Genomic DNA, 12,199 nt, shown 5'->3' on the forward strand with positions numbered 1-12,199 from the left:
GCCCCCCCCCCCCGCAACCCGGGGGGCTCCAGCCCACCCATGGGGACGGAACCTCATCCCAAGACGGCAGAGAGCAAAGTGCTGCCCTGCGGGGCCCCCAGCGCGGTGTGGGAGGGAAGGGCAGACATGGGGTGCCCAGCGGAGAACAGAGTACCATGATAGCAGCCCTGAGAAACCGGGGCTCACGGGGCCTTGTTTCACCAACCACGGGGAGGATGGAGGCTGGTTGAGGAGGGGCCTGGACACCCCGGGCTGGGGGTCAGGGCGGATGGGCGTGTCCTGGGTCCTAGGAGTGGGCCCCAGACCCGGTTGCCTGCCCCAAGTAGACGCTTGATAGACCGTGGCCAGATGGGGAGGCCCTTCCTGTCCCGGGCCGGCCTGGATCCTGACCCCCAGCCGGTGCAGCCTGGGCTTGGGGTTCAGCTCGAGTCTGAGTCTGGCCCGCCTGCACTTCCAGCTCCCCACGAGACCCTGATGGGCTTCAGCAACACTGTGGGTGCCGCACCCAACGCCAGGCTTGGACGGCTGCAGACGGCCTGTATGGAAAGGCCCAGAACTCGGCCTGTCCAGCGGCTGCTGTAGGGCTGGGCCAGTGCCCCTGGCTCTCAGCTCTCCCCCAGCCTCAGACCAGACAGCCAACTGTGACCCAGCACCCGGCCAGGGCACCCTGTTCCTTCAGGAGAGCCCCTGAATCAAAGGCCAAGGCTGGATTTTCATTGCATCTTTATTCCGTGTTTCGCACATTGTATTCCAGACAGGACAGCCTCTAATCACTTCAGACTGATTGGCTCAGGTTCCAAGGACCCCGTCAACACCCGTTGCATTCAGTTCCAGGTTTACATACACATGGAAACACGCACAGAGCCTCACTGAACTTCGTAGATGCTTCCTATTTGAAAAATCAACTGCCTCCAAGGGACATCTTTTGTGTCCCCAGCATTTGGGCTGCACAGACTACCCGAGCCGCGGTGGGCAGTGTCCGGGGTCTAAGCAGGACGGGCCTCTGTGGAACTGAACGCCCGGCAGGAAAGCAGCAGCGGGCCAGGGGGGCCTTGTGCGGGGAGGAACCCCTGATGCCAGGGTCGGGGGCAGGGACCGGCCAGTAGGGGTGCTCTCCGTCTGCTCTAAGGCAAGCAGGTCCCTCCGCTGATTTGGGGGCATCTGACATTTGCACAGTATTTTGTGCTGATTTCCACACACATGTAACGAGCCAAAAATAAGGAACGCACAGCATCACACACGTGCAACTGTGTACTTTGATCCTCGGCTGCACAGCCTCTGGGCAGCGACCTGGCACCTGAGCTGTGCCAAGACGGGTGGTGGCGGGGCTGCCCCGGGAGGGCTGGCAGGTGGTGGGAAGAGATGCCTGCGCGTGGATGAAAGTCTGGGGCAGAGGTCAGGAGCCTGTCCTGGGCTCAGGGCTCAGAGGCTGTGGCTGTGGCCTAGAGCTCCACGGGGGTGTCCACGTCACCACGGGCGACGTGCCCGTGACAGGTGCTCTCTGGCTGGGGCGGACAATGTGGGGGAAGCAGGACGGGCCCCGGCAGAGCCCAGGGCAGGGTGGGTCTGGCACCTTCTGCAGCTGGGCTCACGGCCCCAGTGACCAACACACAGCAGCAGCGATCAAGTCCACAACACACCCGGAGACACAGCAAGCAGAGGGGCTTGGGCCACTTGGCCCCCGCGGTGTGGGTGCAGGTGGAGCAGCGCAACCCTTCACAGCTCCGATCACAGAGCTGGAGCATCTGGACCCACCTGTCCAGGTGGCCCAGGCGAGCGAGGCTGTGGCTGGCGGCTGAGCGTCCGCCCGACGCCCCACACCACCCAGCAGAAGGGCTCCTGCCCGCTCAGGCTTCTCGACAGACCAGCCGGGGCGGTTCTCTGTTTCCAGAGGTCATGGATGGAAAGTAAGGCAATTTCTAGAGGCCGCACTCTGCTCCCAGCTGCTGCAGCCGGAGGCTCCCCAGGCTCGCCATCTGCCTTCCAGCCACGTTTAAGCTGAGGGAGCAAGTAAGTACGCGGCAAAGTTAAAGTGACGAAGTTACAGAAATCCACCTGCTGTCAGAGGCCTGGGAGAGCAGAGATTTCATAGGTTAGTGCAACGTTTCACTTGTGACTTTGTCTACGTTTTATTCTCTTTCACTCAACAGAATAGAATTTTTACATTTCCAAGTAGGTAAGGAGATGGCTGCCACCTCCCTCTGCCCCCAGCACCCGGACAGCAGGCCACTCGGAGAGGGTCTGCCTCTCAGGCCGCCCCAGCTGGGGGCTCCACGAGGTGGGCGTTTGGCAAGGATGCTCCAGGGTCGGGAGAGGGGGACGCCCGGCCCCTCTCTGGCCCCGCGTGGCCGGGACCCTCCCTGGCTCTCTTTGGTATCTCAGAAAACAGAGGCCTCCCAGCCCTCGCCAATCCCTGGACCACGTCCCGGCCAGCCGCGCCAGCAAGGCCTCTCCTTGGCCATGGCCTTCAGCCGGCCGGCAGTGGGGTGTGCTGCCCGGGGCGGGGGAGGCCACGGTGGTGGGCCCGGGCTCATTTCTTGTAGTGATTGGGGGCGTCCGCGAAGACAAACTTGAGACGGTAGGCCTCGGCCAGCAGCAGGCTGACGTCTTCGTCACCCCAGTGGGCTGTGGGCAGGTTCTGGAGGAAGAGCAGCAGCTCCTGGGGGGAGAGAGACAGCCTGGGTCAGACGGGGGCAGCCAGTTGTGTCGGGCAGGGGCCCCGCGGGAGGAGCCCTGAGGAAACGCACAGGCCCACGGCGGGGGGAGCCGGGGGGGGCCGCCGAGCCCCCGAGAATCGTGTCCCCTCCCAGCTTCAGCCCGAGGGCCCCACGTCCTGCAGCCAGGAGGAAGCCCCCCGGGAGGCTCCCAGGCCTGCTGGGACGCGGAGTGCAGCGCCAGCACTGTGACACAAGCGGGCCGCACGCATGCCCCCAGCCTCCCGGCACTCTTGGGCCCAGGGCCATCTGGGCGGGGATGCCCAGCCGCGGGGGGCCCTCGGGGCTCAGACCCAGAAGCCAGGCCTGGGCTCAGGTGCTGGCTGTGCTGCCTCCCGGCTGGTGGACCAGCCACTGACCACCTCGGGGCCCCGGGTTCCCCATCGAGACAAGGGCCCCAGCTCCCACTGGGGCCGCCAGTGCCCGGCGCTCGGCGATGCGGGGGCCTGTACCAGGCCTGCTGTCCTCACGACGCCCCTCCCAGCACACGGCCCTCTCCCCGCTCCCCAGTGGAGAGCCACGCGTCAGGACTCTCTGCCAGTGCGGCTTCCCTGTTGCTGCTTTCCCTTCCTCGGCCCCATTTCCTTTTGCATTTTGGACACTTTCTGGGGGCCTTTAAATTGAATTCATGGAGCAAACTTCACTGGCAGAACGTCCCCGGGGACGTATCAACATCAGTCTGCTGTCTTTCACCATTAGATGCAACTTACACGGATGCCAGTCCAATTCTGAGCAGGCCGTAAATAAATACCTTTGATTTTATTTTTAATCCACTTTGCTTCATATTGTCGTGACCTCGCTGCCTGCAAGGTGAGAAGCAACACCGTCCCATTGCGGTAACTCAGCAACTCTACTGCACTCTCAATTTCAGAATCCAATTTAGTCCCCCAGGTTCAGTGGACAGAGAGGGAATAGAAATGCCCGGTGCTCTGCAGCCTGCAATGTTAACGAAGGAAAAATCTGTCCGGGTGACCTTTACGAGAGGCAGGGGACACAGCCGAACATGCCCTTAAATGCAGATTCTTTTTTTAAAAGGCCTGTCTTATTTACGAGCTAGGCAGCGACACCTTCGACCTGGGAGCCACGGCACATCTATTAGCCACATCATTCGGGAAAAGGGCCATCGGTCACGATGCTGTCACTGGGTCACACCCCAGGGGACCCGCCATCCCCTGCGATGGTGGCAGGGAGACCCCGGTCCAGCAGCCCGCGAGGGCAATTCCATTTTTAATCTTAATTTCTCTGTAAACAGTGCTGTGACCACGTCTGCAGAATAAAAGTTAAAGGAAGGTTTGCTCACAACACTGAGGTTGTGAGGTATCAAAGACAAGTCGCGTCCCCGTGGTTCTTTTCTTCCCATGTCCACGAGGTGCCACCACGGCAACAAAGCCACGGCCCGGGGCATCCCACCCCCTCCATCGGCCTGTGTCACCATGCCCTCCCATGCTGGCATGTGCTGTCCGCGGTGGCCGGGAGGGACCGTAGCGATGGTGCCGTCCCTGCTGCGCAGCCTGGAGGCCTGCTGTTCTCAGCCCCCGGCAAGGTCACGGTCACCCCGGAGTCTGGAGGCCCACAGCACCCAGCCCCGCAGAGGGCAGCGGCCCCGAATCTCAGGTTGCCCAGGGTCTCGGTATGATGAGCGATTTGACTGTCCTCTGGACACTCTGGATGTCACCTCAAGAGCATGTGGATCGTGGCTGGTGGTCCCTTTTACCAGGCAGTCCCCTGCGGAGGCCCCGCCAACACCACCCCGGCCACAGGTAGCCCTGCAGGCGTCGTTGTGCGGGTGACGGCAGTGGGGGGAGCGGGAGGGCAGGGTGAAGGGCGGGGCCCTGAGCTGGGCTATTGCCGGGGACATCTTTTCCACAGAGTCCTTCCCGCTCTGACTTTCACCTCTGGGTAGGTTCCAAGAGGTGAGCCTTCCAACGTTAAAGAGCGAATAATGTTTCCGGCTTTGGGGACTTCTTGCCAAAAGAGTTTCATTTTTCCAGAGAAAGGAATTACGCTACCATCTGCAAAGTATGATTATCTCTATTTCTTTCGTCCCTCCCAGGAAGGACGAAATGGTGACACAGTGGCGTCCAGGAAGGTGGGCAGGGGTCCCCTCTCAGGGCCCCAGGTTCTCTGTCTGGTTGGCCCCCTGCAGAGGCTCCTGTGAGCCCAGCAGTAAGGCCACACACAGCCAGACACAGAGGAGGCGGGTCCAAGCCCAGCACACCCCCATCACGACCCCACAGAACCCTGGAAGCACATCCTTGGTGTCATCACCTACGTCATGGGGTGATCTGTCTCCTCTGTGACATCAACAGGTCCACATGCCCCCATGTCCCCGACATGAAGCACACAGCACACGGTGCCAACCTGTAAACAGTCACTAGGGCACAGTCGGCTAAGGGTATGCACACTTGTAAAGGATGCTGAACGCAGGGCTCAAATCCAGCCCTGCACGACTCAGCCGTGCCGGTCTCCTGGCTCTCTGTGCCTCGGTTTCCTCATCTGTAAATGGGTACAATAATGCGCCACCCTCTCTGGGTTGTTAATCTGTGCAAAGTGCTCCCAACAGTGCCAGAATATAAAAAGCACAGGATAAGTGTCACCTGCTGCTGCTATTATTCAACTAGTCTCCAATCACTGTTCGTGGTGGTGGTTAATCGTCACAGCAGCAGTAGTGGCACTTGTGCCGAATAAATTCCTATCTGCGGGAAACGCCAGGGAGTTTGGCAAACAAGCTTAAGACGAAATGGAATCCTCCCTGCACAGTAGCTCAGAGGAGGCAGCGCCGGCATCTTGAGGAAGGAAAGACGCCACACGTGTCGACCTACGGGCTGTGGCTAGGACCCTGACCGGGGAGCCACGTGGGACCCTCCTGAGGGGACCTGAAGGAGTGCCTGTGGACTGGATCATCCAATTCTGGCGTCTGGTACAAAAGGCACTGCGTGTCATCAAAACGGCCCCAAACAGTCGATTAAGGAAGAGCAGCTCTGGGTGCAAGACAGACAGGTCCCCTCACTCCACCTGCCTCTGCGTCAGGGCACATGCGCCATCACACGGCCAGCTCTGCCCTCGGGGGCCAGACAAAGGATTACGAGGCGAACAACGCTCCACTCTGCGCAGGGGTCCGGCCAGGCATGACTGGCTGGCAGTTCTCGACGCGGGCCCCCGTCTGTCCCCCCGCTATGGGGGTCTCGGTGGAGATGTGGGTAGATCACACTCCAGATCTCAGATACTTGGTCTGAACAAAAGTCTGCGAAATGTTTCTTAACTTTAATATTGATGACAGGTTGAAGGTAATGTTACAGATGTACTGGGTTAAATAAAATATGAATCTCACTGGTTTTCCCCTTTCTGCGAGGCTCCCAGAAGCTCTCCCTCGTGGCGGGCGCTTCTCTCCAGCGGACAATGCTGCTCTGATTACACCCAGCACAGCCCCCTGCTCCGGGGCAGCAGCCACGACAGTGCCGACCATGCTCCCTTCTGCAAACCCTCAGGCACAGGACTCACCCCAAGGCTCCAGGTCAAGGCTGGCTCTGTGCACGTGGGAGAGCACACCGAAGCCAGGAGTTTACAGCCTGGCCACGCACAGAGACGAGTGAATTAATCATGACGGGGCTGAAGGCCCAGATGCGAACTCTGATTATTTTCTCGCCTTAACTGAGAGGACGAAACAGCAACCCCCGCGCTGACACGGGCAGGTGACAAGCCTAATTGGTTTAATTCACTTCTCCACCACGTTCCGGCAGTCAATTTGTGCAGCTCGGCCAGCAAACCTGCCGCTGGGGAGCCCCGACAGGCCGCGGAAGGGTGGCCCTGGGTGCCACCTGGGGACACCGTGGGGACAGGCAGGCTGGGGTGGGCAAGGCTGGGGCCTCAGGCATTTCTCCCACATCCTCAGCCTTCCAAGCGAGGAGACGGAGGAGGGGGAGGCAGGAAGCCTGGCCCAGGGCCTGGGTGGCTCGGCGCCTGTGCAGCAGGCGGGTCTGTACCCGAGAGGCTGGGCAACGTCAGAGCACAGGTGGCCGGGAACTCTGGAAGCCAAGGCTGCGTCTGCCGGGCAGGGACAGTGACAGGAGTGACCTCCAGGCCAGGAGGGCCCGAGGGGCAGTGACTCAGCCATGCTCAGTGCAGGAATGGCCCGGTGGTCCATCACCTCCATGTCACCATCATCCCACTGACACCCGGCGGGCCCTGGGGGTGTCACTGCCTCAGAGGTGCCGGGCAGCTCCTGCCAGGGCTGTGCTGAGGACCTGAGTACCCAGCACACACAAGCTCAGCAGGATGCCCAGCACATGGGAACTGCCACCATGGCTGCCACCACCCTCGTCAAGGTTGTGGCCGTGGCCCCGGCTACCAGGACCTCAGACGACGAGAGTGGTGGTCACACAAAGCAGCCGCGGCTGGAATCTGCGTGGCACCTGCGCCCAGGCCTGCCCTCTGTGGGCGGATATGCTGGTCTGGGCCCACGTGGCCAGCCTCCCACCCCTCTGCCCACCCAGGCAAGTCTCCAGGGACCACGCGCTCCAAAGGTCAAAGGTCACGGTCCAGGCCCAAACCCAGTGCCTGGCAGCTGGTGCAAGGCCAGGTCATTTGTATTCCTGCCTGTGCAGGGGCTGCTGGGGCTTGAATCCACATTCAACATAAAATACCTGTTCTTGGTCAGTACATGTGCAAAAGGGAAGAAAAAAAGGAGCCGAGATTAAATTACACTGAAGTGGGTTTGCGGCGACTGCCAGCAGCGCAGACAGCAGCGGGTTGCCGGGCAATTCTGATGGTCCAGGGGCTCTGGCCGGGCCTCCCTGGGCACCCCTGGCAGTGGGGGACAGGGCGGGCACGGCACCATGAGTTGGGAAGCTGGCGGCGTCTGGCACATGGTCCTGGAGTCACGCGTGACCATCCAGCCCGCGGTTCTCTCCTTTCTACACCTCCACCCACTGTCTGCTCCCTCAGCCAGGACCTTCCCGTCGGCGTGGGGAGACGGGACCCTGCCCTGGGCCACACGACGGCGTCTGCAGGAACAGGCCGGGCTCTGCCCCCTGCATGGCGACGGCTGCTGAAGGCAAGGGCAAACATGAACCTCGGGGGTCACCACTCAGAGAAGGTCCCAGGGCCGTCCCTCGAGTCAGTGGTCAACCACCAACTGCCCTGGGCCCACAGTTCACTTTGTGCCAAGCACCAGGCTACACGCTGACCTTCTGACCAATCCCGGGGCTCCCCCACCCCCGTGTCTATGACCAATCCCGGGGCTCCCTCCCCTCCCCCCCGTGTCTACAACCAATCCCAGGGCTCCCACACGCCCCACCTGGGAAAGAGGAATCTGGGACCCAGGAATCTTAGTGACTGCTCAGTCCACGCCTGGCGCTGGGCTGGCTGCTTCCCCCAGGGCTACCCTCCTGGGCCCTGAACCTGACCTCTGCAAGACCCTGCCTTTCTGAGAGGCCACGTGCTCAGAGGGGACTGCCCCCCTCAGATGTGCCCCCCTGCTCTCTCCCCAACACTTAAAGGACGCCTCCTTGGGACCCGGCAGCCCTGGGCCTGAGGTCAGACAGCCGAGGCTCTGACCTGGTCCCTCCTCCTAGAGCTGAGAGCTGACCAGAGGATAAGACCTCGGGAAGCCCCCTGGGTGGGCAGAAGGATGTTGGGCACGAGCAGGGCTATGATGCTCCAAAGGCCCTGTCCGGTTCCACTGGCACACCCCGCCTCCTGCACCAGCCACAGTCCCAGGAGGGCCCCAGAGGCCCTAGTATGAATATTACCTATGAAAAGTTCACCCTTATTTCCCTTATTTTTAACCTATCACACTCGATGCCCTTTAGCCAGGAGATCAAAGAATACAGAACTCAACCTGTCGCTCAGCAGACATGAAGGCGGCCCTGCAAAGGTCAGTCCGCCCGGCTCGCTGCTCCTCCCAGGCAGATGCTCGCTCGGGGGCCCGACTCGCCACGTCCAATCCTGCGTCCCCACCAGATTCGGGCCCCTGCGTCCAGGAAGACAGAGGCCCTGCTGTCTTGCAGGGCGGGGAGCAGGGGAGGCTCGGGTCCTAACGCCTTCCGGGAGGGGCTGGGCAGCTGGAGGCCATCAGGGCGTGCTGGGCGCCCTGGGGCTGCTTCCTGCCTCCCTCCCTCTCCCCTCCCTCCCAGATGGTCCTGTGACAGCTGATTCCTTTGACAATCCAGTTATTAGTTCGAAAATCTTGTCAAGTTCTGGACCAAACCAAGACTAAAAATAGAAGGACGGTGACAGCCGGCTGGGATGGACAGCCAGCTGCCAGGCTGACCCACTGGCTGGTGACAGCCCTCCAGAAGGTTGGATATGGAAGGTGACACCGCAGAGAGCGATCTTCTGAGGACCCTGGGAGGTGTGCTTTCCTTGCAAATAATTTCATATTTCTTTGCCAAAAAAGGAATTCTAAAAAGAAAACACCTTTGGGTACTGAAAACCCAAGCTTGACATGAGTGCCCCAATCGAGTGAGCTCTGCGTTTCATACACACGGCTGAGAGGCGTTTGATCAGCACACAGAGGATATTTAAAATCCTGGCACGGCAGTTACAGCCGGCTCCATCCCGCAGGGACCCCCCTCCGCATCGTGGGCTGGAGGGCCAGGCGGCTGGTCGCAGACGGGGTGCGATGGAGAGATGGAGATGCTGTCCATGGAGACCCCTCGAGAACGCCCGGTCGGGAAGGATGCCCACTTACGGGGGTGAGGCCCCAGGCCCGTGTTTATCTACACGCAGCAGAGACGCCCCTTCCAAGCGTGCAGAGGGCTCGGGAGCCTGGAGGTGGCGCCAGCTGTTACCCCCCCCCCCCCCCCCCCCCCGCGGCAAAGACTGCCACCATGTCCAGCCTGCCATCCACCACACATGGTGGGGTGTCACTCCAGGACCTTGCTTCAGATGTGTAAACTCCACCAACCATTAAACCATTGATATCTCCGTTGCTGGCTCCCGGCTCTTTCTTCTGTCTTGAAGTTGGGCAAGTGCAGGTCCCGTAGGCATGTGGGGTGCAGCCTAACAGAAACCTAGAAAAGAGGCACCAAGAGACCCCCATACAGACCTCCAAGAGCCTTACTAAGACTGGGGATAGAGGGACAGGGAGAGAGTGAATTCCTCAGGCCATCTGACAAAAGATGAGGGAGAAAGACCCTTGCCAGGAGGCATTCCAGAAATCAGGAATGGAAAGGGCATTCAGAGGTACTAGGGAACCTGACACCATCACTGCCATAGCCCAAAGTCAGCCCCATGATCCTAAGACCTTTGGTCCCTTTGAGAAGGACTAGCCCTCAGGGCACTAGAAGGTGCCCTCAGGGATCATGTTTCTGACTTACTTGTTCTCAGCACTGGAAGACTCAACGGTGTGGTCTTCTGGCACCTTCATGACAACCAGTTTAGACAATCAATCTAAGCATCAGTGAAACCTACTCACTGTTGGACTTTGCCCCACCTTCCTTGCCTGGGGGTTGTGGCCTGACAGCAAAGAGGAAGGAATTAGACTGTGAGAAGGACAGGGCCAAGGCCAAGGACAGTAGCCTAGAAGCCAGCTGCCCAAGTCAGCCGAGGACAGCTGGGGACCTTGAGCTCGAAGGCGGATGACCAGGCTTTCAGGTGCATCTGTATCCTGCCTTTCAGTTCACACACAGCAGAAAGGAGAGACAAGTGCTTCCAGGCAGTGCCCTCCAGAGAGGAGGCAAGTCTCCTTAGAATGGGAATGAGTGGCCAAGCCCTCACTGGCCAGGGCTGGAGCCTGGGAGGGTGGCGGCGGGGCATCAGACCTGCACACGGCAGGTTGGCAGCCGCCAAAACACGCCACACACACACCTGGTGGCAGCCCTGGGACTGCTCTGCACGTTTCAGCTCAGCTGGGTCCGCTCTGTCCCACCCCAGGGAGAAGAGAACCTGCAGGCGTGGAGAGAAGGAATGGCACCCATCCTACCTTCACCCCAGGGTCAGCTCAGTGCCCTCCGGCACCTAGAAATGTGCCCTCAGCACAGGCTCAGCCCTCAGCAGATGCTGGAGAAGGAGGGCACGAATGCTCACCGGGATGCTGGTCCTGTCTGCCCCCCCCCCCCCCGACCCCCGAGATACCAGAGGAGGGGGTCACAGGAGGGAGGCGGCGGGGGGTGGGGGGGCTGCTGCAGGCTGCCGTCTGAACCCGCCCCCCAGCCCTGGGGATGCTGCCTGCACAGGGTAGCGGCAGCTCCCACAGCCTCCCACGCCCCTGGAGGCTACCCTGCCAGGCTCTGGGGCAGGGACGGCATCAGCCCGGCGATGCCAGCCCATGTGGCTCCCCACATGTGGCCCTCTCCCCATGTCCAGTGTCCCCCCAGTGCCGGTCCTCCCTATTTACACCCTCTTCCTGAAACCCCCTTGCCCCACCTTGCCTGCAGTTCACTGCCCATCCCCCCGGCCATCCTGCCAGTCTCCTTGGTGAACCCTCCCACTGCCAGGCCTCTCAGGGCCGGGGGCCGCCCTCCCTGGAGCCAGGGTCACCCGCGCCCATGTCCCCACCCCCAGCTGTCCCTGAACCCCGTCCTTGCATGTCCTGTGGCTGCCTGCACCCCTCTGCACTTGTATGCCGCTTGCCATCACAAGACCACGTAAGGGCTCCCCAACTAAACATGGCCCCTCCCTCCTCCTGCCTCCCCCTCCTTCAACAGACGGGGGCACGCAGCCCGCACACACGGTGCCCTCGCCACAGCAGTAAGACCCCTGCTCCCAGGACCGAGCCCTCCCTCCCGGGTCCAGCCCACCCCGGCTCCCCGGGCCCTCCCACCCTGCCTCGCTCGCACCCCAACCCAGCCCAGCCCACCACCACCCTTTGGTGGATGACCGCGGGGCCCCCTGGTTTCCCAGCCCACCCCAAAATCCATCACCAGCACGGTCGCAACACCAGCTTCGTCTTGAAAAGGAAAACCGTCCCCCAGCGACCCTGCTCTCCACAAGCCACCAAACAGCTGGCGCTGGTGCTGGCCCTACAGCCCAGATCTGCAGGCTGGGGTCCTTGCAGCTTGGCTCTGGTCGGCTCCAAGCCCACCCAGGCCGCTCTCCCCTTGAGAGACACCAACATTCAGCTCCTCCTCCAAGGGTGTCCCCTGGCACGTCCCACGACCGTCAGGTCCCGCGTGCACCCCGAGAGCCCATCCCCGGCCACCCGAACTGAGCGCCAAGATGTGCTGCAGGCCGGCCCAGGGCCCCTGGGGGAAGGGGTGGGGGCATCTTCCTTCCCGAGAAAGGCCCTAAAGGAGACATTTATCTCCAGGGTCTACAGATGGCGACTTCCGCACTCCTCAGGGGAAGATAACAGAGCCCCGGGTTCTGGAGCAGGGCGCCCTCCACAGTGGCCGGCACGCAGTCACAACTGGCAGATGCCCGAGGAGATAGGAAAAGGCCACCCGGCCGGCCGGGGCTGACGGCGGGACAGGGGACAGCAGGGTCCCATGAGGTGGGCTGCCTCAGGGCCAGCCTGATGGGGACGCTCGGGGCCCCGACCGCTC

At 61.5% G+C, this 12,199-nt stretch overlaps 1 protein-coding gene across 2 annotated transcripts in view; it reads right to left on the reverse strand.

Annotated features, from left to right (window-relative positions):
* Nucleotides 1-2,462: 2,462 nt before the first annotated feature.
* The window catches only part of TBC1D22A (TBC1 domain family member 22A), a 324,171-nt gene continuing 314,434 nt past the window's right edge, over nucleotides 2,463-12,199 (reverse strand). For both annotated transcript variants that reach the window (XM_007453900.1, XM_007453901.1), the window contains one exon: nucleotides 2,463-2,659. In XM_007453900.1, the coding sequence (XP_007453962.1) occupies nucleotides 2,531-2,659 (129 nt within the window). In that variant the 3' untranslated portion in view covers nucleotides 2,463-2,530. The remainder of the gene's footprint in view (nucleotides 2,660-12,199) is intronic.

This window comes from Lipotes vexillifer, unplaced genomic scaffold (genome assembly GCF_000442215.2).
Source record: "Lipotes vexillifer unplaced genomic scaffold, Lipotes_vexillifer_v1.1 scaffold382, whole genome shotgun sequence".
Classification (NCBI taxonomy): domain Eukaryota; kingdom Metazoa; phylum Chordata; class Mammalia; order Artiodactyla; family Lipotidae; genus Lipotes; species Lipotes vexillifer.